Raw genomic sequence first — 27331 nt, 5'->3', positions numbered from 1 at the left:
CTATAACAAAATTATATCAGTATACAAAAGCAAAATACATACCGGTAATTTTGAATGAGTGTCAAGAAATTACACATGAATCAATGCTATTACTTAACAGTCAGAGAACATAATTCAACTTAGAATATTAAACGACACAGAAACGTCAGTCTTTTGTGTGGCTTGCAAGGGAGAGGAAGGCTTAGCCGCGTCAAGATGTTGTAAGCAACCTGAACGACTTTCCAAAATCACTCTCAGCGTTCCTCCCTCTTACAAGTCATTTTATTAAAATCACACTTAAAAAAGGCGGGTCACATTTCTCATTGGTCAGCTTCACATCAAGGCACTTGTCTTTTACGACTCTTTGGTATTATCTTTAGAGATAAAAACCTTGGTGAATGTTCTACCCATCTGGTCCCCAGGATGGGAGGAACATTCCTCACGGCTGCTTCTACAACATCTTCACACATGTTATTAGAAATACATGCCTTTCCCTCCCCCCAGGCTAATGATGCAGATAACTTTTAACACACAAATATAATCATATATTTACATTTTATCACAATGAGAAATAAAATAAACTAGCAACACTTTTTGTTTGCTATTTTTCCCACAGTTGATTTTCATCACATTCCAATGTGTGGCTGTTTTTTTTTTCCAAAGAAACTTCAAATTGCGCTTTCAACAACAGGTATATAGACTTTAATTTCACTCATTTTTCAAATGCATATTTTTTTGGTGACAGTGACATTCAGATTCTCTAAATATCACATCCCTGAACAGCTTCATTAAACCTGCTTATTTTAGGAAATGAGCTTTTGCCTTCACACAGGAGACATGTCCCTGACTTAATCAGGGTTGTGGCTGTTTGTTTTTAGCACCATCCCGTCCCAGAAGAAGTGTCAAAGTGTTAGCGCGCTATCTGGGAAAACTGCGTGCTGCGCTTCCTACCTGACTTGGAGCAGAGCATAACTCTCATATCTGTTATTAAATTATGGGTGGGGACATTGTTAGCTGCTGTAGGCTTGTTTATTTATAATTCTAACGTCATATAGAGATGTTTTAATCAGTCGGAATCCCAAGGTGACGCTAAATTTACACAATTGGTGATGAAGTATAAAGCCAGGAGACAGTACAAGCCGACTTAATCTTTTTGTTTATGATTGCCTTCTGTGCTGCTGATTCACAGTGCTAGTCTGGGCCTCTCAAGACACCTGTGCACGTCCCCCCCTCTATGAGACAATGCACAGCGCTGCGTCAGCCTTAGCCATTGCTATATTTCACAGAGAAAATGTGCAGGCTTTATGAGCTTGTTTACCTGATACGTTTGAAACCTGTCAGGGAGCAACGTGATTTAAGATGAGCAGTGAATGAGATGCCAGGGAAAAGAATTGGTGTGTTTTTTAACTTAAGAAGAAGAAGAATTTCCTGAATGGATGAGGTAAGAGTGCACTGCAAGATTTATTCATGACAATTGTTTTTACGCTCTTACAAATCGGAACACATTGCAGAGAAATGCCATTTGAAACAAAATGTAAAACCATCAAACACTTTGACACAAACGTTTATACCCATTTCAAACCCACATAGATTATACAGCCATACAGATTATACAGAAGGCAGATGATTCGATGTAATGACTTTTGAAGGTAAAAAAAAACACATACAAGATCGGTACCAGTCTCAACAGAGTAAGTTTTATTTATTTTTTCATATTGTTTCTATATTTTCACACACTGTCACTCAGCTTGTGCTTAATTGTTGTTGTCTCGTCTGTCTCTTCTCTTGTTTTCCTGTCAGTCTTTGCTCTCTCACGGCAGCTCTCACACAAAGCATCTGGTTTATGTATAGAAAACATCCTCAGGATGTTTCCTCAACACCACAGACTCCAAAGCTTTTGACTCTTCCCACAGTTGCCCCCTGCAGCTTTGCCCAGCAAAGACATACAGCTCAAAAGATGTCACACTTTAAAGACTCCCATTAGTGCCAGCCTGTCTGTGTGTGTGCAAAATAACCTGTAATTTAGGCTAGACATGTTTATTTGTGGAGCAAAATTCGTACCTAATGTAATTCAAAGTGATTTACAGAACAAGAATGCATTAAAATCACAATACTGTACAAACAAATAAAAACTTATGTAATCAATTTAAATAAGAAGCAGATGAAACCCTTTCAGTGATATGCAGATACATAACAGAAGCTAAACAGAACTGTCTTGAGCCTGGATTTTAACATTGTTGGAGTATAGACCTTTCTCATGTCATCGTGAAGATTGTTTCAAATTTGAGCTGTTTAATGTGGTTAAGGGCACCTTCTCTCTGCTTTCATTCAGCCGTGTTGTGGTGTTGTACTGCTCTGCATTTACTTTTGCAAGGCATGATTGTGGACCCAAACAGTGAGGAAAAAAGCATGGTATAAACATAATTGTTTAAAGGTTGACTGGACGATTTTTTTGGCCCAAATCCGAGTCTTATTTCCTCGTGGCGTGGACTGCCAATTAGTTCTGCTACGTATCAATCATAAAACGCACCTATCGCTCACCTGCAGCCGCGTGTGGCTCGTCCCCCGAGAGCAGCACGGTTCTGCGTGTCTAAGCGCATTGATCTATCATAATATCGTTCCCTCAGTGTACGGGACAAAATTAGGAAGGAGATAGACTGTTCGAGCTGACTCAGAAGAAGACGGAAATCTACGGGAGACGAGAGATGCGATGCGATCCGTCGCGCTAATACACAAACGCACGTGTGTGTTGTATCGGTCCGCACGGGGGAGTGCGCATGCGCACTTCGGCCTGCGTTCTCAAATCACCGAAAAATCGTCCATTGCGCCTTTAAGATTGTGGACTGCTAAGGGTTAACTAATGGTTAAAGAAAACATGTAAATCTTACAGAATAATAACAAAAACTTTTATATTAGTACCCAGTGTATCATCCGTCTCCTCTAAGGTTTGAACCTACAATCTTCTGATCCAGGAGCGGACACCAGGAGGACAGGCTCCTGGCATAATTCCCAGTGAGGAGGCATGACTTCAGAAAGGCCACATGTGAGACAATTGTCATTTTCAAGGCCGCTCATATTGTCTTATAATGTAGGCTACCACTTAATACTCACCCCGCTCTCACCCCCACCTATTTTGTCTTTGTCAGTATATTTTGTGTTGAGATAAAACCAAAAAGTATGTGGTGTGGGTGGATCCCTCATAGAAGGGGACCTGGACACACCCGTGGGTGGGAAAATGAGAAAACTGGTCTCTTATGGTGATGTAGAAAAGTGTTTAAAAATATGCTGTTGCTCAAAAGTGAAATGTACTTAGAGAGATTATTTGTTTTTAAATTATTGGAATAAAAAAATTGCAATGTTTTGAACATTTCAAGCAGCAAAATACATTATTTACGCTGCTCGCTTATACTGAAGGAAACGCTCTCAGCCACTGCTCCTAAACTTAACAGGATGTCAGTACAAAACCGTTTTGACTTTTTGCATTGTGTAAATATAGACAATGATTCAAAATGGCAAAGTGTACTCTTTAACTCTGCTACATGGAGAAAAGGGTAGAAGTTTGACAACAACAATAATTTAATGTAGTGAGTCTCTCGACAGACAAGTGGAGATTCTCAGGAGAGGGTTGTTGATATAAAAACAAAATAAAACATATTTGGTGGAAAAAGGGCAACAAATATTAGGTTATTATTTCTTTTTAATGATTAGTTTAGAGTCTAGACTTTATTTGGTTGCTGAAAATGGGGGTGAAGATTGGACATTCAGCAAGTTGCAGCACCTGGGAATCAAAAGGTTGAGGCAGGCACATAGCACAGCACATATGCCAGAAAATACTGTTTGCAATGTAATTTTGTATGTTTTTATTGCAATGAGTTTTATAACATCAGTGTTAAGTGCAAGTATAAAAAGGGGCAGAGAACACAAGATTGCTCTTCTTTCTGCTCCTTTTCATTCATTCTTTGTTTAACTGTAACTGATGATGAATCACTGACTGATTATATGTTATGAATGAAATAAAAAATCAATAAATGTCCTATTTCCAATCCGCCTGACTCTAGTGCAGGGTCAAACGTTACATATTAACATATCTCAAAATGTTAAATATTTATTAAAAACCATCCATGCCTGTGCAAAAAATTAAGTATAAATGGTTCCAACCTGACGCTTTAGAAGACTCAAACTTATAATAAAAAGCTTTAATAAAGGGTTACAATTTACTAATGTCTGGGTGCTGGTGTCTTTTCTTTTTTTAATATTTCTGTGTTCTTTTGACATGCAGTTGTCATAAGTACAGATAAAGAAAGAAAAAAGTGTCGAAAGAGGTTAGATTTAATCCTTTTCCTGATATGCCCACCTGTTTTGCAGTAGTTGGTGTATCGCGCACTCATATTCTGGGTTTGTTTGTTCCGTGTCAGCAGGGCAGCCACAGACTGGAGGTGGACACTGGGATGGAGGGAGAGTGGTGCAGCCTGATCCCTGTCGGAGCGCCCTGCCAAACGCACACCACTGGACTGAAATGGAACCTGGGTAAGTCCAAACTGCTCACTCATAACATTATATAATTGGGAGACTCTATGGCTGAGGGTTGGTGTGGATCAGTTGTACAGGGGCCCAGTTGTCACAACCACAACAACAAAAAGTAAAAAACACAGAAACATACATACATACATACATACATACATACATACATACATACATACATACATACATACATACATACATACATACATACATACATACATACATACATACAGTATTTATACAGTAAATTGGAAACTATTTTGAGTACAATATGAAATATTGTGTGCAATTATTATGATAAGCGTCACACTTTTACAATTATTCATGATTCTTTACACCAAAACCACCAAACAGCAGTCAAATCCTTTTCACTTTCATTCAACCTGTCACAATTCTTTTAATACTAAGTGACTACATTTATGCTGACCCTGACAGTAAAAAGGTATCATGAAACAAGCAATGGTACAGTCTAGATGATTAAAAACACAGTGATTGTAGTTTTGATATTATTAACCTCTATTAAGTTGTAAAAACTATCCATGAATTCATGGTCAGAAGCGACTCTTCCTTATAGTCATTCTGCTATCTTATAAAATGAAACCGTCTGCTTCATGTTTATGTCTTGGATTATTTACTGATATGTAGATGCATCCCTTAGGATGATTTGAACATTTGAGCAAAAACATGTCTTTGATGTTTTCACGCAAAGGTTGGATGACTTCTCATCTTGTATCATACAGAAAATTAAAGAACAAGACTTGAAAACAACTTCCTTCCTGCCTGGTGGATGTTTTCAGTTTGCAATTCCCAAAAAATGACTTATTCGGTCTTATAAAGTAAAAATTGTAAACAGGTCCTCATCATTGAACCTGTTTGGAAGTGCAATGTACAGTGTTGGGGAGCATTTGAACCTCAAATCAGCCCAGTAAAAAAAAAAAAAGGCAAGATATTATCCTCTATCTGCACTTTCCGTATATTAACATCATGTTCTTTTCTAAACTTGAACATTGTGTGAATTTCCTCTCTGACCCCCCGTGGTGTGGCCCTGCTCCCAGTTTGATGACCAGCTGTGTACTTAATGAGTTGGCTTGGACTGCAGTGGCACTCATATGAGGGGAACCTGGCCCTCCTGTCAGCGAGGGTGCGTAAGTGCCTGCCTCTTGGTGGGTGTCCGCTCTCTGTGTCTCCTATACACTCCAGTGCGCACACTTGTTCTGCCCTTGTTTGAACATATCTATATGCATGTCTGTGTGGCTCATGTTTTGATGAGCTCCAGCCTGTTGTATATTTACTCGGCACACCTGTGAGCCGCCTCTCCTGAATCATAATAAGAGGGATTTTTATGAAAGTCCTATGCAGATTACCCCGTGATAACAAGACACATAATTAATGGCATGCATATGTAGGAGGCCAGGAGCAATGATTTCCCTATGGACAATTGAACAAGGACCAGAATGAGGCACTAACATTTTAGGAATATCAAGTTTTTGGGTTGAGGCACAAGCAGGAGGACAGCTGTGGGGCGATGTAATGGCCTCCTTTGTTTGTCAGAAGTTATTGCAATATTGAGCTAGTCTGATAATTCCAGTGCAAGAAGTTATCCTTCAGTCTCTTGCAGTCAGTGAAAAAAAACTACCTTTTAATAAACAAAAATATCCCCTGGCTCAAACTTAACCAGTCTAACCTTTGTTTAATGTGTGTTTTTGTTACTGCTATTACTAAAAAAAATACATTCATTTTATTACAAACGACCCACAGCCTTTAAGGGTTCACTTTTAAGATTATTTAATCATGTTAAGATGCCATTTTCTCTGACCCCCTCTGTACTTCCTTCTCTCTCTTTTTCTTCTTCCTTAATCAGTATGTAGGTTGTAGTATTCAGCTGCGACACGTAGCGATTTTGTCTCAAATGACAAAATAGAACTCTGCTGATCACTAGCCTGATCTGTAGCTGTCCATAGGCGAGGCCGTCAGCATGGTCTGCCAGAGGGACACTTTGACGTGGGGATCTTTACAGTTACGCTCTGTTAAGGATCAGGCCGAAGCAAGCAGACTTTGTTTCTTTATGAAGTAATATTGCAATTTAAAATAAAATAATTATCCATCAGCTACCTCTGCATTACACAAGTTCCTTTTTGATTAATTTGTTTTGGTCTCATTATAGCAGTGGCAGCAATATGCAGTCCAGTTATATTTATATGAAAAAGTGCTTTTCCTTGAGAACAACTTTATATGGTAACTTTATATTATATTTAAATGAAAAAGTGCTTTTCCTTGAGAACAGCTTCCCTAAATTAGTCTGCGGGCTGTTGTTTGAAGCTGTCTTGAATTTGTCACCCAGGCCAGTTTTTTTTTCTTCTTCCTCTCTTTCTCTTTCAAAGCCAAAAAGCAGCTTTATTAAGAAAACAGAAAACTAGCACAGTTGATGCTGGAATAAAATAAACCCCAAAAAACAACAAACTGTCCCAAAAACAAGTTTCTTTGATGATGCTGTTAATAGAACTTCTGACTTGGTAAATAATTCATTGGACACTGAGACCTGCTTATCAGTGCCCACACGTCTGACAAAATCTCATTTAAAAGTTGCCACTGGTGGAGTTTCAGATGGACCCATTCTGGCTGTCTTTGCATGTTAAAAATTGTAATGAAAGGATCAAAGAACAATATATTGCAAAGAAAAGAAAGCATAAGTGTCCGGAGCAATCCATAAACATTGTATTTAATGGTGCAATATGTAACTTTTATGGTGGAAGGTCTGCTGCCTTGTTTTTATTGGAGATGTTATTGCTTTGCCTGGAATAATCCACAGTATGGGATTAAATCAGTCTCCATGGAGATAAGCAGGTGATGTCACCAGGCCAAATTACAGGTCAGATCTGTGGAGAGGCGAGCCTTTTCACAGTAAGAATGTGTGCCTATTTTAGCAATAGAAACACTTGTAATTGATTAAAAGCAACATTGGTAAGTATGTTTTTTTAAGATTGTAAATCATATTGTTGTGGTAGGTGTCAAGTAACTGACTGAACTTAGAGTTTGGAGACATACAGAATATTCTGGGGCCTGTGTTGTGTCTTATACCATTAGCCAGTTGGGTTTGGATCTTTTATCACTCCTTCAAGGCCAAATCATGATAGCGCCTTTTTAATGACACCAAGGCTCTTTAAATATCCATAGAATAACCTTTTTTTCCTCATATTTTAAATAGGCTTTATTATCCCTCCATGTCAGCTATTACAGGCTGGCAAAATCCATAGGGACAGGACTGATATATAAATGTTTAAAATCCTGCTTTAAAGAAGAAGAAGAAATGCCATGAGGTAGAGTAGAAGTTTTGAAACGATCCACTGGGCTTTTGATGATCTTATATAGCAAATGAATTATTCCTCTGTTTCTTCATTAATAATGCAAATCATTGTACCTCACAGTGGAATTTTTTTTAAGCAGGCTATTTTTTACAGTGATTTGATGGCATGTTGCATAAATATTTCACAATTCACTAAAATACTAATTCAAATGTATTTTGTCTTCAATTACATTATGTTCACATTATTTGACTATAGTTTCATACTATGCAACATATTTACAAGGTTTATCTTTGTAACTTACTTGACTTACTTCACACAGTAGTTGAATTGTCAAAAAAACAACTTAATTCTTTAGATATTTTGAATCATCATTAGATATTATAAACATGTATAGTAAATCGTGGCTGTCCTTTCCTGTTGATCAGAGAGAGAAGTGTCATTCACAGTATGAAAGTGGAGCTGGCCGCGGCTCAAGGGACTCTTTGTGGAGATGTGCGTCTAATGAAAGCACTGCAGTGCAGTAATGACACTAAACCAGAGCACGGGTCCACTAAATAATGAACACAGTGCAGTGGAGTAACAATGTAGTGGGGAACCTGCGAAAAGCAAATAATAGTTGAAGTTTAAATTCTTCAAAATACAAATTATAGATGCACTATATAACTTTTCTAGTGGAGGGTCTGCCACCTGCTTGTCTTCATGGAAATTATAATGCTTTGCCTGAAATATTCTTCAGTATGATATTAAAACTTTTTGTCTTAAGTTTTTTTAAACTGTATACAGGTTTTATTATTGGCTGAAAACATTGACAACAGTGCACATGCTCACCTCTCCACAGATCTGACCTTTAACTTGGCCTGGTGGAGTCACTAAATAGGCTTTATCGAGACAATGTTTAATTCCATTAAGCATTCTAAGCAACGCAACAACATGTCCATAGAGACGAGCAAGAGGCAGACCCCACGATTACTGACATATAAAACAAAAGTCAAATCCTTCATTTTCTTTCATTCTGATACATTACTGTTCCAATAGTATGTGGTCCAGATTCATGAAATCAAACTTTCTGAATGCAAAAGTTGTTAATTGTTGTATAGAATCAGAATCACTCTCCATTTGGATGTACATTTGTGTAGTACAGATTTAATTGATTTTTTTTTTTTAGTGATTATGATTATATTACCAATTATTATATACTGAGCTATCTTGATTTGATGATTTTATCCCAGTCTAGTCCTGATTTAAACTGGGCTTGATCCAGTTTTAATAATAGTTAGATCCTTGTCTTGTTGTATTTTTAGTCCCAGTTTTGATGTGGTGTTTGTACCAATATAACCTATAATATTCCTCTTAATTTCAAGGTAAATATGAAATCCACTTTTCCATTGTAGTAAAAGAAATACATCCCCTAATAAAACACTAAAATAAATCAAATACACAAATTACAAAGCACAAGTAGAAAATGTAACTCATTATATATTATATTGGTTTTCAGTCACATCTGCACTCCCTTTAGGACATTCTCAGTGAGCATTTTGTGTTTGCACGCCGTCTTTAAATAGTTCCTTTGGGTGATATTCTTCCACAAAATAATTTCCCTTGAAAAAGCTACATGCCTGTATTGTCCCCTTGATACTGTGCTTAAACATCATTAGACCAAGGCACCAATAAAAGGAAAAAATTTATGTGAAACTCTATCCTCAACCCGTGCGTGCGTGCGTGTATATATAAAGTGTATATATACATAAAATGTATATATACTTTTAGTTTAACTTCTACTTCTACTACCTGTTCAGCTGTCCCTAAAGCTATATGTACCAGTATATATAGAACTAGAAAATCTGCAATGGCTGAAGCCATTGCTGGAGTGTCTGCGTCTCTCCCCATCTCCCTCTCACTCCCTCTCTCTCCCTCTCTCTCCCTCTCTCCCTCTCTCTCCCTCTCTCTCCCTCTCTCTCTCTCCCTCTCTCTCTCCCTCTCTCTCTCCCTCTCTCTCTCCCTCTCTCTCCCTCTCTCTCCCTCTCTCTCCCTCTCCCCCTCTCCCCCTCTCCCTCTCCCCCTCTCCTTCCCTCTCCCCCTCTCTCTCTCTCGCTCTCTCTCTCGCTCTCTCTCGCTCGACTGGCTCCGTCCCAAAATTCTAAAGAATAAAGGCTAAAGAATTCCGCTGACACTCATAATGCCCAAATTCATTTTAAATGGGGAAAAAGTACTAATACTTTTGAAGATTCTGCAAAAAGTACAAGTTGTATGTAAGTACATGTCAAAAGTAATAGCACACGTACTACAGCGAAAGCGATCGCGAAAGCGGTAATGAGGTATAACATGTTGAAATCGGTTGAAGCGTTAAGGAGTTGAAACTGGCTAAATGGAAAATCATGGAAAATATAATAATAAAAAATACGTGAAATACAAGAACATATAGTGCCTGCGTGACATCACGCAGACACTCAATTAATTATAACCGCAGCTCAGTAAAACTGATGAGATGCACTCATTAAATAGATCAAGAACCTACTTGGCATTTTTTAACAGAAATTCAACTTACTTTGCCAGATCATAAGTTAAGATTGTTTTTAAGAAGAGAGCAATCCAACAGTGATTACAAATGATGGCAATAAATTACAGTTTTCTGCCCATTTTCTTTCATATATCCCCATGTACAAAGTGTGCTGCTGATATCATCCTCCATTATGCAAAACAAGGCCGTGCTCTTTGTACTGCTGATTGGCCGAGCTCTGGCACACACAGACCTTGCAGCTACTGTTGGTTGGACTGATTGTTGATTGGTGTTGCCTGAAGTAACATTGTAAAAAACACTGCTAATTTATTTGCATAAAGAAGTCCTAACCTCTGCTCTGTCTGGCTTATTTCAGTGTCGCTGCTGTGTATCCCGTTGCCCTTGTGCAAAATAACTGCCGTGGACCGCCCATGGCAAATAACCACTGTCAAATAATTTTGCATAAAGGGATGTCATTGAATCTCCCCAGTCATATAAAGAGAAAAGGGAAGCAACCCAGTGAAAAATATGGGTAGCCCCTAGACTTCTGCCCTGCAATTTGAACACCATTCTGTGTCTGTGTATTTATTGTATTACACAGTTGTGGATTTATTTACATTGATTATAAGGTTTAGCAATGCTTGGTAATACATCTCTTAAAGCAGGACACCAATCCCATATAAGCCCTGTGCTCATAATTCATATTATGGAGTCAAATACTGAGGTTTAGATGGTAATAGCATTGCAGTCCCCATTTGAAAGAATGTTTAAATGGAAAATATCTTGTAGAATTATTGTTGAGCTTATATTGGCACACACACGCACACGCACCCACGCACACACACACACATGCACACACACACAGGCACGCACACACACACACGCACCCACGCACACACACACACATGCACACGCACGCGCGCACACACGCACACACGCACACACACACAGAAACATAAAGATAGTAAAGGTATGGTTAAGCTACAATTTGCAATAGTAAATCGTACTGTAGTAAATACATACTCAACATTAAAATCTTAAGTAATATATGCATTATTGAATCACACAGCCTCTACTCCTACTCATGTATTATCACTGCATAATTTCCTTTCAAATTTCTACATTCATATTAAAATTCTAAATGTAAGCAAATCTAAAAACATGTCTTCCTTTTTTGATGTTGGACAGTTATAACTAACAAACAAAACCAAATCAGTGAAACGTTTTTAAAAAGCATTTCACAAATATGCTTATTGTTACACCATGCCTTGTTCAAAAACTCGCTATTAGAGTTTGTATTATTCCTTTTATTACTTTTCCTTATTCCTTTGCTTTCATAGTTGGGGCTTTTTGTAGAGTTGAAAAATACTACTATTTTATTGACTTGACAACTTTGTCTTCAAAAAGATCATCGCATCAGACAGACTCACTCGCTGGACAAAAACGTTAATTTTTTGGGGATGTTTTATGCTTGCTCTCTGTGTCGTGTTCTTTGTTTTGTGTTTTATGTGTTTAAGTTAAAAATAAATACAAAATTAAGAAGAAGAAAAAAGATGTCACAGAAGTTGTGAGCCCTTTTTATGAAAAAGTCTTGTTTTGTAAATTTTGTGTGATGCCAATTATAGTCAGTTCCTCGGGCAACATTATTTATATTTTCCTTTCAACCACACCATGTGATAGTGTAATGCAATAACCTAAAGAGTCTTCTTGACTTACAGAACACTAACATGTTTATTACGGGTATATGTTGTTTGTCCTCCCTGTGTTTTAACGTTCAGGCACATGCACTTTAAAGACTGGATAAAGGTGTTCAATATTTCTTATGTGGATTTTTGCTAGAATTTGAGCAGGAATTTTCCATCCCTTTCACTATTGAACCAAGGACATTTTTTTTTAACTTTCATCTATTTCTAGTATCATCTTTGTGTTACAGAATTTGTCCTTTGTAGAAACTTTGCAATATTCACTGCTGGCCTTCCAAGTAATGCCACTGATCTAGTCGTAAAATCATTCCCAGTTTTAAAGAGGACCTTTCTTTTCTATTATTATTCTCATCTGTTCTATTACAAATAGACATTTATTTGTTCATTTTTCATCTCCAACTTGATTCCCGGTAAATGCCATTCACTATGGTTATAAGGTCACTAAGACCCTAGGTCTCCATCTGAGGTGTGTGTGAGCACCTGGAAAGCCAAGCAAGCTGTAGTGTTTGGATTAGACGTGCATGGAAAATCTCCTTAGTCAATTCTTTGTGACTCACACCTTTTTTTCACCTGACAGCTTCATATTAAAGCTTTCATGCACCAGCAACACAGCGGGAGTTATGGCTTTCAGCATGTGCCTGCGTGATTGTGTGCATTCATATTTGCTGCATCATGATATTTACAGCTTACTGTGGATAATAACGAACTGTAGATTTGAATAGCTGTCAACCTTTAAAATGAATGTATTCTTGCTTATGTTTTTATGGACACAGTTGCATTGTTACTATTTTTTTGCACTTGATATTGTTTCTTTGCTGTTATGGGCAGTCTGTTGACGCAAAAGCTTATTTTATGATGGTTATGCTAATTATACTTCTAGTGACACAAAGAAGGGGGCGATCACACAAAGTCCATGGATATAAATTTCATTATCTGGCATTTGATATTCTGTGTTTAATCCAAGGAGATTTACCTGTGCTAAGAAGGCGGTGTTGATGTCAGTGTTACTTTAAAGGTGGGTTAAGCTGACTCTTTATTTATTTTTGACTTCTTTATTAAAGGTGAATCATAGGTCATGGAAGAAATATTTGATCTTGAATAATGTCTTTTATCAAGAGCTTGGTAATTGTATTAAAGTTTATCCGGCCACAAAAGATCTTTACACTAACTCTGTGATCTTTAGAATGTGTTGGCTCTGACATTGAGCTACCGGTACATAGATGATAAAATTCAACACAAATTAAATTATTTCTTGTACAGGTTTCATTCTTGTTCAGTTTGACTGACAACAGTAATGCCTTTGTGATTACAATGCCATTACATTTTGAAGATAGTGAGAAAGCAGTTTGTTTTAGTTCATTTGTACTCTTTTAGTTCATTTGTGCTTTTCTAGTTTCTAGTATTTTTAGCATCTGCTGCAGAATTAGTCCTTTTTTTGGCCAAAAGACTGAGACCCCACAGACGAGGAAAGCGAGAGAGGATCCTCGTGCGCGGTGCATGGACGCCCTTACCTGGGATTTTTCTTTCTCATCTCCTGTTTTGTGCTTCACGGAGACGTGGCTCAGCTGCTCCGCGCGGACAGACAAAGGGAGCTCTCTTGAGGAAAACACGAGGAGGAGGAGTCTGTTTTTACATGAACAACACTTGTTCTTCAGACCTGACTGTGATCGCCAAGCTCTGCAAACCATTCTACTCTCCACATGAGTTTGCCTCATTCATTCTTGCCACTGTTTACATTCCACCGAGCGCGCACATGCAGGAGTTACTGTGCGCCCGGACCTTCCTGGACTCCTTGTGTATTATCCTGGGAGATTTTAACTTGGAGAATCTTGGAGTTCAGCCATGAACTACCAAAGTACAGACTGAAAAAGTCCCAACTAGAGAACAGAACATGCTGGATCACAGCAACGTATCACGCGCCATGGCCCAAGCCACTGTAGGTTCTTCGGCTCATGCCATGGTTCACCTGATCCCCATGTACAGACAAATACATTATCAACCAACTAAAGATTATGGTGACTAAAGGCTTCTAGATAGAGAAGATTTACAAATAAATTGTATTATAGATGAAATTTAGAAATACCGGTTGTTTTATGATGCTACTGTCTTTGTTATAAAGAAGGTATTTTCTTATGTGTTTTAGAATGTGTATTGTCCAGATAATTATAACAATTATAAACAACTGTCATTATGTTTTTCTATAGTCAAATTAGGTCACAATTAGGTTATTCATTGTTACAGCCCTAATCATTATAGTATATCTTAAAATGCTGATTTTAAATAAAAAGGAACAAATCTTTGTTGGAATCTTAGAAACAAGGTTACAAAATGATATTCCTGCACTTTTGCGGGTATATTTTAAAGCCCTTTCTTATTTCAGATTAGATATTCAAACCTCAATCACATTTAAAGGACCATTTCTTTTGGACTGCCAAAGCATCCTCTGATTATCCGGTTACTAATTGACATATTAATTTTTGTCCATATCGCCCACCCCTAGAACTGACCCCGAAATATCTGAAATTGTGAATAACCACAGCCCTACCGGAGGAGCCTTGTAAATATTTATAAAAAAAACAATCTCATACATTGGCAACACACCTCTGAAGACAGCAACCAATCAAAACAGAGAAAACAAACCTGAGCAGGTGCCGAGTTCGATAAAGGCAAACTTGTGAGCGCAGATGGGTTACGGTGGCACAGTCTCACAGTGAGCCGGAGCGATTGAGAAATCTTAATTAAAAGTAAACTTTAGGCAAGATTAGGAAGCTTGCCCTCGCTGATAATGAGAGCTTGGTGTTTATGGAGCATAAGCCGCTCACAAACATGCCGCATGCAAATGAGACAACGCTAATAACAGCTGCAATACATGTGCCAGTTTTTATGTAACATCCACCCAAATATGGGGTGTCTGAGGGAGGAGCAATGTATGCACCATTAGTATGGACATTTATTTGGACAATGTAGATAAGCCTCACGGGAACAGATGATGTCTACACTTTGTATCTAACCTTGTGCAAGTGGATAAATTCACATGATCTGTATGCAGATTATTGGGTACTACTTTATTATACTTCATTCATGCATTCATCTTCTACCGCCTGTTGCAGTTAGGGGTCGCGGGTGATATGGTTGTTCGAAAGCTATGAGGGATTGTGATCTATTTCTGCTCTTTTCCCAGCACCTTAATAGTATTCTAGTAGACTTTAGTAGTAGTAATAGTTAGTTAGCAAATATTTGAGAGAATAGATATTGTATATTCTTCAAAAAACAGCTTCCATATACTTTAACATGCTAGACAATGCACATAAGCTGATATTTCCGTTTTCATTGTGCTGCTGTGAAAAAATGTGCTAAATAATATTCCGACCGCTGCCTACAAACAAAAGCTCTTATTGACTGAAATCAGCAGGGATTATCTCTCTATTGAAGTTTTAAGTGAGGTGTCTGGTTCGAAGCCTGATTACCAAGAATGGGGTGCCGCTTTTGCATCTTATTTTGTAGCTGTCGAAACAGCAAGGGAAAAAACATTTTGATATGAATTTGCAAGCAACAAATCTGTAAATATGTTGTCAGAAGTGCCTTTTAAGTTCAGTGCTGCTGTGGAGCAGAAGCCTTATAAGCCTTTAGCGGTCTGTGCACATTTCAGTATTCAGAAAGCAGCCTAAAATACTTGGATGTTTTTTAAATGGAGGGCGACGCTATATGCATTTTATCTTGCATTTGAAGATATATGTTTCAGACAAAGCTGGGTCAGAGAGGTTTCCCTGCCAGGGGAAGACTCCTCTACTGTTAAATCTTCTTTTTCTTCCAGGTTTTCAGTCCCCATTTTTGCGTAGTTGTCTTGTTCATTCAGAGACATTTTCAAAAGGAACTACTTTTTACTATGTTTTTATCTTTCTTTCTTCCACCCGCTTTGGGTGCAGCTCCTCATCACAATGCCAGCTTTTCTCTATGCCCTTGCTCCCTCACACTCTCCCCTCTTGCTTGCCAGGGTCCCACAGAGGGGGTAATAAAAAGTGAATGTATTCAGTGGTGGTGCAGTGTGGCGGCAGGAGGGAAAATCTGCTGTTTATGGTTTTATTTATGGATATGTGGATGCTGAGGGGATGAAGAACAACCTGTTGTGAGCCCTTCTACTGCCCCCAGGGGGAGACAGATAGAGGAGTATCAGGCTATTTTGTTTTTTGGTTTAAATATGGATTAGTAATGACCCACTTTCTCAACAGACAACAACAGATACATCATAAATCAAATCAAAAGCTTTTGCTGCCTTAAATGAAACCACTATAATGAAGTTTGAAGGCTTCCTCTCTCCTCTGTTGACTGTTCTTGTTCCTCACAGTTCCTTCTGTGGACCACTTTTGGGGATGCGATACCATTATAATTTTGTTCTCTATAACAAAAAGGCTCAAGTCTTTACATTTGACTCCATAATAGTAATTTTAGGCCAGGACTCTCCTGCAAATGAGATCCCAAATCTCATTGGGACTTTCCTGGTTCAATAAAGGTCAAGCTCAGTTTCTAAATGGTGCCATAATGTGTTGTCAAATTGTCAGAGAAGCTTGCTGGTGGCACACATTCTAGCCTCTCTGTCCTGTCCATAAGGTCTAAGGGCAAAGTGAAAATAATTTTGCTCATGATGGTATTCTACATTTTTGGAAGCCACATGGGGGGTGTCCATAAAGTTTGGCCTGATTGTTTGTTCCCTGTTGAATTGTCATCTGACTATGTCTTTTAGAGCATTGTATTGCCTTAACACCATATTTTTCAAGCCTTCAGAATGTATTTTTATGAGTTTCACTCTGAAGGTCGACTTAAGTTCATTCCATGTTTGTCTTCCCCCTTTGACAAACCTTACAGCGTCATAAACATTTAATGGAGGCAGCTATCATTGCACAGCAGATGGTGCTAACGTGTCTACAGCGCGCCTTGGTGGATGTCAAGGCCAATAAATAGCCTTAAATATACGGCGGATGTCCTGGAGATGGCGAAGGACGCAGACATATTGCAGTCACTTGAGAATAATATTGAGAGTCCACGTTTACAGCACTTTAGAGCCACTCTAGTTTTATTTATTACAGGTAAATTGGAAGGATTTTACCACTTCACTTTCTTGTACAACAAACCATAAAAGCCCACAACAACCAAGGCTGTTTTGTAATTTGATTTAGAAATTATGCTTTACAGTGATATTATGAACTGGGATGTCTTTTATAATGAGTCATACTGGCTTAATGCAGTCATTTGTAGACTTCCCAAAAGCCAATGAGAACTGAAGACTTTAATGCAATCATATTGCTTTAGTAATTGGACAGCTCAATGCTGGACAAACATGATTTATAGGAAATAATTTTCTCACTCAACTGTGCTGCGTGATGAGAGTTGTTACTGCTCTGAACTGGAGCACTGGAGTGTACCCATGCAGTATAATCACTTCATACTAATTAGCAGATTTCACTTGTCTGTGTAGTTACTATCTTTTTTCCTTCAGGCTTTTTGCCTTATAGGGTCGACACTGCCAATCATTTGCTTGTGTGTGCAGCGATTTGCATGTCGATTTGGTTTAAGTTCAACAGCTGTATTTCCAAAGATGTAAGATATACTTTTTTATTCATATCCATGGGGAAATTCATCCTCTCCACTTCTCTATTCCAAATGTAGTAACTTGAAACCATCTGTAGCTGCACGGGATGGACTTGGAGACATGACCTCTGCCAAGGCACTGGTTCAAGCTTGGAAATATGCTCTAGTTTACAGAATAAGAATAAAAAGATTGGACTCAAGCTAAGTTCTAGTTCAGGTGTAAATGATTTTTCCAGTGTGTACCCACAAGAATCAAAGTAATTTGTTTATTTAGTTTACATCTTTGATCTGTGTATTTACATAAAACACTCCCTAACCCTGTGTTATGGAGAAGAATCCTTCACACAAATTTTCACGGCAGCCGTTCCAGTTAAAAATACTTCACATCTGCTCCACTGTTTTTTATGTTTAAGAACACTCCTCGAATGCCAAAACCCCTCTAACATGCCCTTGGAGAAAGTGTTTACAAAAACCTATTGAGAAGCAAATATAGCTGCACAACAGTGGCCCTCTTCCCTTTTGAAAATGACCCTAGATACCCATAATTCCCTTCTCTACCTGTCCACTAGCCTCCTCTCTCCTAACTCCTCTCCCCGTGCCCACTTCCGCCGCCACCACTGCCATCCCTCTTGGGTAATTTGTTGTGTAAATACGCTCTACTTAAAGCTGATGGTAACCTCTGGGCTGTGGCGCTGGAAATGCAATTACAGGCTGCAAACATCTCCATTGTTATCACTGGAGGGTGTGACGTGCATTTCGGTCCCCCTCAGCACTGGGGGGTCGTTATTGATCTGTATCAGCTTTGAGGAGGGGATTACTAATGAAGCCATCTGAAAGCCCTTTGTGCCTGGTAAAGAGTTTGAACCCAGGCGTGGTCAGTGTGTGCGTGAGAGCGGCAGCAGGGTAATGTGTTTTAGTAAATGGACTGTCTGTCTTGCTAAGCATCCTCTGCCATGCTCATATTGTGGTGCTGTGGTTCCCCTAGTGGACATTTTTATTACTTCATGTTCTAATATTTAATAACTTACCTCTTGTTCCGCTGTTGTTTGTGATGTTTGAATTATAACATACTTTCAATTATTGGAATCATTTGACCTAATCTTTTCTTTTTATTGGAAACTTTAAGACTGATATTACAATCTGACATTTCCTCAAATAGCATATTTCATCTTCATCGTATCTATGTCATTTGAAACGGCTGCCCTTTAACATTATCAAACTTTATTTTATGGCTCGATGGCATGAAAAGGTCAACATCTCTATCCCAGACTATCTTCTTAACACAGGCTTCAATACAGTATGCAACTCTGAACATCTGAACAGCTTTCAGCACAACATTTAAACATACGGCTCATGTATATTATATCATAAGTGTTTGGTATTGTTGGCATTTGGCCCTGCTTTGCAATAACATTTCTCCTATGTTACCAAAAAAAAAGTTTACTTCAAATCAGCACAAAAAGTACTTTTATTTGGCTCAAAGGGAAGATTTTGTTGTTGTTGTTGTTGTTGTTGTTGTTGTTTGTTGACTGACAAGAAGAAGGAAAATGTTCGCAATCGTAGGCCATCTGCTTGTCTTTATGGAAATAGTTATATTGCTTTGCCTAGATTGTTCCACAGAATGGCATTAAGTGTTTCTATTTCCATGGAGACAAGTTAGAGGTTATATATATGGAAAGGCCCCATTCACAATTACGAATGCATGTTTTTCAAGTATTTTTGAAGCACAAATAATACTTAATCATACAAATGCATGCATGACCGATACGTTTAATGAAATACTGTAACCTTTCAGGCATAATAAAATAGAGTTGCGTTAAATAGAGAGCACTCAATCAATCAAATCAAGTTATAATAATCTCAGACTGCCAGACTATCATTAAAACACACTTTGATTTCATAACGCCATATCGCCGCTTGAAACTCCAACTATAAAGTAGCAACCATTGAGTTACACTTATATATGGGTATTTGCACCTGCTTTGTACCTGTCGAAAAAGCTCCTGAACCCTACTGAGAGCAGGATCTTTAAACCAGCACTTTAAAACCGCCAGTCCCCATTTCCATTGCCCAACAACACAGTGGATATTGCCTCAGCTCCATTATTAAGTCCACTTCACATAAGGCCTATTTTCTCTCTAGACTGTGTCAAGCTGCTCTAATGCTATGCTTGTTTTGGCCGTCTTTGAAGATTTACAGAGTTTTTTTTGTCCTTGTTTGATGTGCTTGCCGTTGCCTGTGGACAAATGATACGGTTTGTTCTTTCTCACCTTTGTTCCTTTGTGTTCACTTTATAAAATGAAAGGCCATATGATGCCTTTATTGCATATTCATAAAATGTGGTAATGCAAATCTCATTATAAATTCTTCTTTTTAAAAGTCCGTAAACCATGCAATTTTAAGTTTCATTGAGATTTGGATTGATGTAATAGTGTGAAATATTCTGTTAAAAAATGTAAGAACTTTTGTGCATTAGAACCATGTGTAAAATTAGCATATTTATTGCTTCTGAATCTATGTCAGCAACAGCATATCGAAATTAAGCTATTTTTCATGCAGCTCATTGACTTTCTATCTTTTCTACCTATTAAAATGTCAATTACCTAATCTGTATCAAGCTTACTGGTTGTAATGCACTTTCACTAATAATAATTACAGTTGCCTTGGTGCTCAGTTCTGTAGATTGATATAAATTATATCGGCGTTGGTGTGTGCTTTACTAAAGACTATCCACAGTTGTCTTGGCACCCACATTTATAGATAGGAATAAACATAACAAATTTAATGCACATTATTCACCGGGAAATACTAGGCTCATCACTATGTGTTGGGACTGCCCCAATGTTCATAAATATTAGATTAATGATGCACTGCAGACTGTTTTTCACATGGATATAGCATGCATTACAATGTATATTGGATGTAAAACTCCAACAATGGAAATAATAGATGGATACCTGAGGAACATACGAGAGAGAGACATAATTTCGTCATAAGGCGCTGGTACAGCTGGCAGCCCGGTGTAAACGCTCTCTCTTCTCTCTCACACTTATTGTGCTTTATCTCCTATATTTTGTAAATATAGTTAGTATATTTTTTCTATTTTACTGTACGATAGGGACACGCGCTGGAATAGTTTTTTAATTCAACTGTTTTTGACTTTTTTCGGCTGAATTTGAGCGTTTTTCGTTGCGTTCGTTGTGTTGTTGTGACGTGAGCTAGCTCCGAGCGAGCCCACCAGCCCCCCCCTCCCCCGCGCCCTCCGGCCGCGCTAAAGTACGGCGTGTCGTCGGTACACGTTTATATACACGTTTATATGAAAGAGGAACTTCACGAACGATCGGGACACGCACTGGAATCGCTTTAAATTAACTTGTTTTGACTTTATTCGGCTGGATTGAGTGTTTTCGTCGTGTCGTTGCGATGTGTCTTGGCTCTGAGTCCCCCGGCTCCGGCCCCGCCCCCCGGCAACGGCCCCGCCCCCCGGCCGGCGCCGTACCGCGTTTACACAAAGGAGGAACTCATGAAACTGCCTAATACTGATGTGCAATTCTGTCGAATGTGCAATTGCTGTGAAATTCATGTGCAATCTATGTGCTGTCGTGACACATATTCATGTGCAATTACTGTCGGGATCACATGCAATGGTATTTATGTATTTATTTATTTGTCTATGGGAGTTTTTATTTATTTATAGGAGATCTTCTACTGAAAGTGTTTTTCATACTTCCTATAAGTGATCTGTTCTTCTGTATCTACCTCTGTATCTACCTGCGTTGCACCAATGAAATTTCCCCATGTGGGACAATAAAGGAATATCTTATCTTATAAGAGATGGACGACAGGAACAAAGCCAACAGTCAAGGACTGGACTGAAATAACATCAGATGTTTACAAAATGGAAAAACATATACTTATATGATTTTAAATATGCACAAATGTACCAGACACTGGGACAGATACATGAGGGGGACTTGATTGACATTTTTATTTTCTGCTTTATTTCCTTTTTATTTTGTCTTTTTACTCTCTTGTCTTGTATCTTTGCTGTTCTTAGCACTGCACGTTTCTGAACTGAAATGTCTGATGTTATCTGCTGTAGTCACTCCTCCAGTTTGGGGGTCACTGCCCCGAGTGCTCCGATGACCACTGGCACCACTTTTGCTTTCACCTTCCACGCCGTCTCCAGCTCTTCTTTGAGCCCTTGATATTTCTCTAGTTTCTCAAGTTCCTTTTTCCTGTTGTTGCCATCACTTTGTATTGCCACGTCAACCACGTCTTTCCTCTGCTGTTTATTCATCACCACAATGTCTGGTTGGTTTACGATTGCCATTCTGTCAATCTGGAAGTCCCAAAGGATCTTGGGCTCGGTCGTTCTCTACCACCTTTGGAGGGGTTTCCCACTTTGTCTTTGGGGTTTCCAGTCCATATTCCACACAGATGTTCCTGTACACCAGGGGTGTCCAAACTGTGGCCTGGGGGCCAAATGCAGCCCTCAGACCAATTTTCTTTGGCCCTCCGGCTTCCTTCTCAGTATTTTTGACTCTAAAATTGGAAAAATACAACAACAAAAATGCTATACCAACCTAATATTAATTTTCCAAGTCTTATTAAAGGTGTGGAAGCTCATCGAAATTATGTCAAATGCAACATTTGGAATGGTTCACTTCATTGTCTGGTTGTCTATGGCCCTCTGCTCCATACAAGTTTCAAAAGGCCCTCTGGGAAAAAAAGTTTAGACACCCCTGCTGTACACTATGCCAGCCTCTTGGTTATGGCGCTCCGTGTAGGCTTTCCCTGCCAGCATCTTGCACCCTGCAGTTATGTGCGGTCTTGCCTTGTGTGGTAGATCTGGGCCTCTATTGCTCTGGTGCTCAGGGCCTGTTCCTGTGCAGCCACGATGAGTGCTTCTGTGCTGTCCTTCAGTCCGGCCCCAACAGCCTTCAGTTTTCATTCATTTGGCAAAGGAGGAATTACAGTAGAAGTATATAGATGGGGGCTTTTTTGTTTTCTTATTCAGTTGTATAGGCCAGCATTTATTATCTTACTACCTCTCCTAAAGGTTTCTTTATGCCCTACTTTTCATAAGATATCATTTCCATGTTGCAAAGAAACACATTTTTCCACACATCCGAATCCTTACCACTTTATGCTTACATTTCATAAGGCAAACATTATGCTAGCTAAAATACACCATAGGATCACAAGTGTAGTGGCTGTTCATATGGTTGGCCTTAAATTGTGGGTAATAATTGCTTTGCCCACATGAGGTCACTCTTATCACATAATTTGACTTGTCATACTGGCGTCTCTTGCAGAATGTGCCGAAATAAAGAATATGCTCAAATCAATGGTTTTTGCAATGCTTTAATCTCTATTCCACAGAGAATTTGTTGACTCATATTTTGTCCTTTTTAAGATGCTACATAAAAGGCTGCTTCACTCCTGCTCAGTGGTCACCTTATCTGTCAGAGACGGCTGTGCCTTTAAAAAGAGAAACATTTTATCTTTTTATAAGGGCATTTTCTGCACCTCACTAACCTCAAATGTGGAGTGCTCAGTGGCTTTTGCATAATGGCCTCTCAATGTGTATGGTTATTGCTGTGAACCCTGTGTACCCTCAAACAACCTTGCTTGGTCAGAATCTCACTCAAGATGCACCTTGTCCAACTCCATTAACTTAAAGGCGTTTGCTAGATGTTATGCATGCACACAAAAACAAATGGCCTCTTTGCTACTAGTATTTTAGCATCACATTGCAAAATTAATGTTTAATTTTTATTTGCAGATAATCTGGTTCTGCAGTTTGGGAAGCTGGTGAGCACATCCAACACGTATGAACCAACGCCTCCAGGAAAGCCAAGAAACCCTGTGACCATCACCACTGATCAGCCTCTACTGTGGAGCATGGGCATCTGCAAAAGTGTACACTGAAACTAATGTATATTAATTTCTCAGCATGCCTTAAAACGCCTGAGTTGCCTGAAACATTAACAGAAATCCTGTCGTTTTTTTAAACATGGAAAATCTTGAATGACAAACTTGTATGTTTTTAAGACTGTATTAAAATGCCACAAGTTGTGCCTTGTTCATAGAGTAAATAAGCAGAGAAAGTGATATTTAATGATTTATTTACACAACAGAATAAAAATGTTGTTCAAAAAAAAAAAATGGAAAAATTGTCTCCCCTTTATCTCCCACCCACAGCAGCCAAATAACACTCGTCGTTTCTCATAGTTCTTGTCATCTCGTGGTCCTGAAGTTTAGAGTCCTGGGTTTAACCACCACTACAAGAGAAAAGAAACTGTCAATTTAGTATTGCATAAAATATTCTTATACACTAGTTTATCAAACGGTATGTGAACTACGCACTCTGTAGGTTACTGTATCCAATCAAAAAAAAGATTATGGCGATAATTTTCGTTACAAAAAAAGGGTCCCATATTAATGTTAGTTGTACCTCAAAACCATAGCTTTTGTTCCTATCATCCACACGTTTATTAGCTTTTAGGGCCAACAACTGCACCCAGAGACGCGCGAAAGAAGCAGAACGAGTGGACATGTTTTCATTTCTGGGTAGGTAAATTGAGTCAAATAAACACAAAATAATCATAAATGTCCTTAGGGTAGACTATGAAACCGAATTATAGCGGGAGTTCAATCCAACAATTTATTGCATGTCCTCCCTTCTCTCTCATTCCCCATTTCACTCCTTTCCTGTCAAGAAAGCCTAAGGGCCACAAAATATATAATTTTTAAAAAGATACGGGAAATATACCAAAATATGGGATCTTTAAACAATCTCATGCGTGAATCATTGTTTTACATTTTGTTGTAAACCTCAATATTTATCAAACTGACTTAATGACTGCAGAATTGAAGTTACCTTTTTTCCCCCTTTGTTGAAAATTGCAAATAAGTGCAATGATGTGGGCGGAGACGGGGGGAATGTGAAAAGCAATATAGCACAATGCAGGATTACGCAAACATGTTCGAATCGATCAAAATACAACTTTGAGTAACCAAAAGGTGAAGGAACACATGTTAAAACAGTTAAAAGCTCAGAATAAATCATAATTTGCAATGTAAAAAGAAAAACTAATCCCATTTTAGACTTTGTTTACACCCAGTTTACGCCTTTAATAACTATTTAGTCCTAGTTTATCCTGCTTTAGTCTTGCTTTAGACCTGATTTAGTCTAGACCTGGTTGAACTTGAAAACACAAATCCAGGTTAAGAGGTGTGAACAGCTTGATATCCACCACTCTACATCATCAGTTCAAACTACTGTAAGAGGGCTGATACATTTGTTTCCTGGGAACTTAATATGAAAGGACATATAATTTAAATAGAGGGAAGTTTTAGAGGATTGATATTTTTGTTCACCGATTTGTATGCCGTCATGCCATTGTGATAGGCTATTTGGATGGAACCATGTGGGACATAATATTGCTTGTGAGGTCGTCATGTGGGTTAATATAAAAAATAAAAAAAACAGTGTTTGGAGGGGGCTTGGAGCACAATTAAAACGCTTTCCTGAGGTGCCGTCCTTCTCCTGGTGATTCTTTTGAACCCACGACCGATGTCTTACAAGTAACACACCACCACGAATACACACCCAAAACTAGTGTTACACTTACACGATGATGTTGTTGATGGGAATGTGGATGAGTTTCACGAAGAATCCGATGAAACCCATGATGGCAAATCCGATTGCTGTGGCCATTGCGATTTTCTGAAATTCTGTCAAAAACAAGGAATGTTTTAAGTTAGTGTCAATATAATTTTAGGACAATAATGGACAACAATAATACACTTACCTTTTCTGTCAGGCTTTGTGCATCGTTTCACAAGCCTGATTGAATCTTTAACGAATTGCCGGCTGGGCTCAACAAACTGCATTACTTGATCCATTGTGATTAATTTCTGCAAAAGAAAAAAACAAAGTTATAAATCAGTGTTTATCACAGTTAAAGATACCGAAGGCAAGTGCTGACGTCGACTTATGGCATCAAGATGATGAGAAAAAAAAATCAAAATCAAACATACATTACAAAAAGGGAATGTTTTTAAGAGTTTCATGATTTCCTGCTCATACATCTAAACTAAAACAGATTCATTAAGTTAGGCTTTCTGACAAAACACAAGATTATGACGTTTCATCGCTTTGGACTTAGTGAACGATTACAGGCCGAGTTCTGTACGTGAAAATCAACATATCTCTAACAAAAACTACTAGCAAATACTTTCAAGATGAGTTACGTGCTTGGTCGTGGTCAAGGGCGTTTAACATCCACTAAGAGTAAAAGAAAGTCAGTCCTTACCTGTTTTAGGGAGGCTAGTTTGAAGGAGAGACGGCAGAGAAGTGAAGGCCACGTCGTAGCAGCAGCTCTGTTGGTAAAAGAAGAGCTGACGTAGCCTTACGCCCGCTTACGCTGCGCATGCGTCAGATTCTTGCTCTTGACGTAAATAACGTGTCGGGCTCCACACTGCCATCTACCGACTGGAGTCCGACTAGTTTGGTTGTAGGATTTGGATGCGATTGTACAAAGAAAACGTTGAATAAAAATAAGTAAATGATAATAAAAAATATCTAAATACAATATTTTTGGACATCCAGGCAAAAAACAAGAACAATAAAACAAAACAAAAAGACTAAAACTAGAACCGCCGGACTTACTTCATCTAAATGCTGATGTTTTACTACCAACCAGGTGATTTCTTCAGGGCTTGAATAAAAATAATGAATAAACATACATTTGTTTGCCATGCACTGTTGTCACGTGGTAGAGTCAGGTCAAGCACAGCCTATCTAAAAGAAAACGAACCATTTCTGTAGTAGCATTTAGATCAGGCATGTCCAACCTGTGGCTCCGGGGCCAATTGCGACCCTCAGTAAAATTTTTGTTGGCCCACCAGTTTGTTGGTCCAAACAACAAAAAGTAGTACTTATTACTGTAAAATTGGAAAAAGTCAAGTATTTTGATGTTGTACCAACCTAATATTAATGTTCCAAGTCTTGTTAAAAGGTGTGGAGGCTCATCTAAACAATGTCAAATGCAAAATTTCAAATAATTCACGTTGTCATTTGACAAATTCGACCTGGTCAGCTTGTTTGTGGCCCTCTGCTCCATATAAGTTTTAAAATGCGGCCCTCAGTGAAAAAAAAATTGGAGAGCCCTGCTGTAGAAGGCCAGTACCAACTTGGGGTACATATAGGGACTCTTAGGGTACATGAGCACTGGTACTTGGTGCTGGGGTTATGTGTAATGAACTCAGATTGAAGCAGAAGGTGCAATTGAAATATAAAGTGTTCTTTGTAGGACATTTTACATCTTTAAGAATGTTTTGTAGGATTATTTAATTGATATGCACATCAATAAAATAAGCAAATATAGTGAAAGAATGGTACACCCCAAGTAAACTTAAAGAATCACCAGTACTCCACTTCTGCATGAGACAAAACGTGGGGGCTTGAGGAATATAAAAGGTTGGGTATGACTGCACTGGGCCTACACCACATTCTTCAGCTCCTTACCCTCCCCGTGATTTAGATTAATACATAGCTTCTAAATAACACATTCTTTTAATGTTTGCTTTGTGTGGTTCTTTGAAAGGCAGCAAGATTATTGTGAAAATATTCCAGCCTGGTCAAATAAAGGTGAAAATACATAATAATACAAAATCAGTTTACTTACATTATGTACATACTGCATAATATTAAGACATGTAGATTGTAT

The 27331-nt window shown here is 38.5% G+C and overlaps 2 protein-coding genes across 6 annotated transcripts in view; one reads left to right on the top strand and one right to left on the bottom strand.

The window, feature by feature from the left end:
• tpk1 (thiamin pyrophosphokinase 1) overlaps positions 1-23711 on the top strand; it is a 68245-nt gene extending 44534 nt beyond the window's left edge. For 2 of the 5 annotated variants that reach the window (XM_072450662.1, XM_072450663.1), the window contains exons 8-9: positions 4395-4506; positions 23380-23711. In XM_072450662.1, the coding sequence (XP_072306763.1) occupies positions 4395-4506; positions 23380-23525 (258 nt within the window). In that variant the 3' untranslated portion in view covers positions 23526-23711. Of the gene's footprint in view, positions 1-4394; positions 4507-5555; positions 5642-23379 lie in introns of all 5 variants that reach the window. The other 3 variants (XR_011927713.1, XR_011927712.1, XM_072450664.1) reach the window with 3 other exon arrangements.
• On the bottom strand, positions 23706-26061 carry sec61g (SEC61 translocon subunit gamma). The gene is made up of 4 exons (XM_072450669.1): positions 25916-26061; positions 25412-25517; positions 25232-25334; positions 23706-23878 (listed from the first exon to the last, which is right to left on the bottom strand). The coding sequence occupies exons 2-4, from the start codon at positions 25503-25505 to the stop codon at positions 23869-23871; spliced, it is 207 nt and encodes a 68-aa protein (XP_072306770.1). The 5' UTR covers positions 25506-25517; positions 25916-26061; the 3' UTR covers positions 23706-23868.
• Positions 26062-27331: the final 1270 nt, after the last annotated feature.

This window comes from Eucyclogobius newberryi, unplaced genomic scaffold (assembly GCF_026437365.1).
Source record: "Eucyclogobius newberryi isolate DKJ021-1_F unplaced genomic scaffold, fEucNew1.0.hap1 SCAF_18, whole genome shotgun sequence".
Taxonomy (NCBI): domain Eukaryota; kingdom Metazoa; phylum Chordata; class Actinopteri; order Gobiiformes; family Gobiidae; genus Eucyclogobius; species Eucyclogobius newberryi.
Note: the sequence above shows the minus strand (reverse complement) of the source record. Positions and strands in the feature narration are given on the sequence as shown.

Bases quoted from the DNA above. Each gene is read 5' to 3' on its own strand.
- sec61g (XM_072450669.1), bottom strand. From the start codon at position 25,505: ATGGATCAAGTAATGCAGTTTGTTGAGCCCAGCCGGCAATTCGTTAAA. The intron at 25,335-25,411 runs GTAAGTGTATTA...TGTTTTTGACAG, and splicing joins CACAAAGCCTGACAGAAAAG to AATTTCAGAAAATCGCAATG.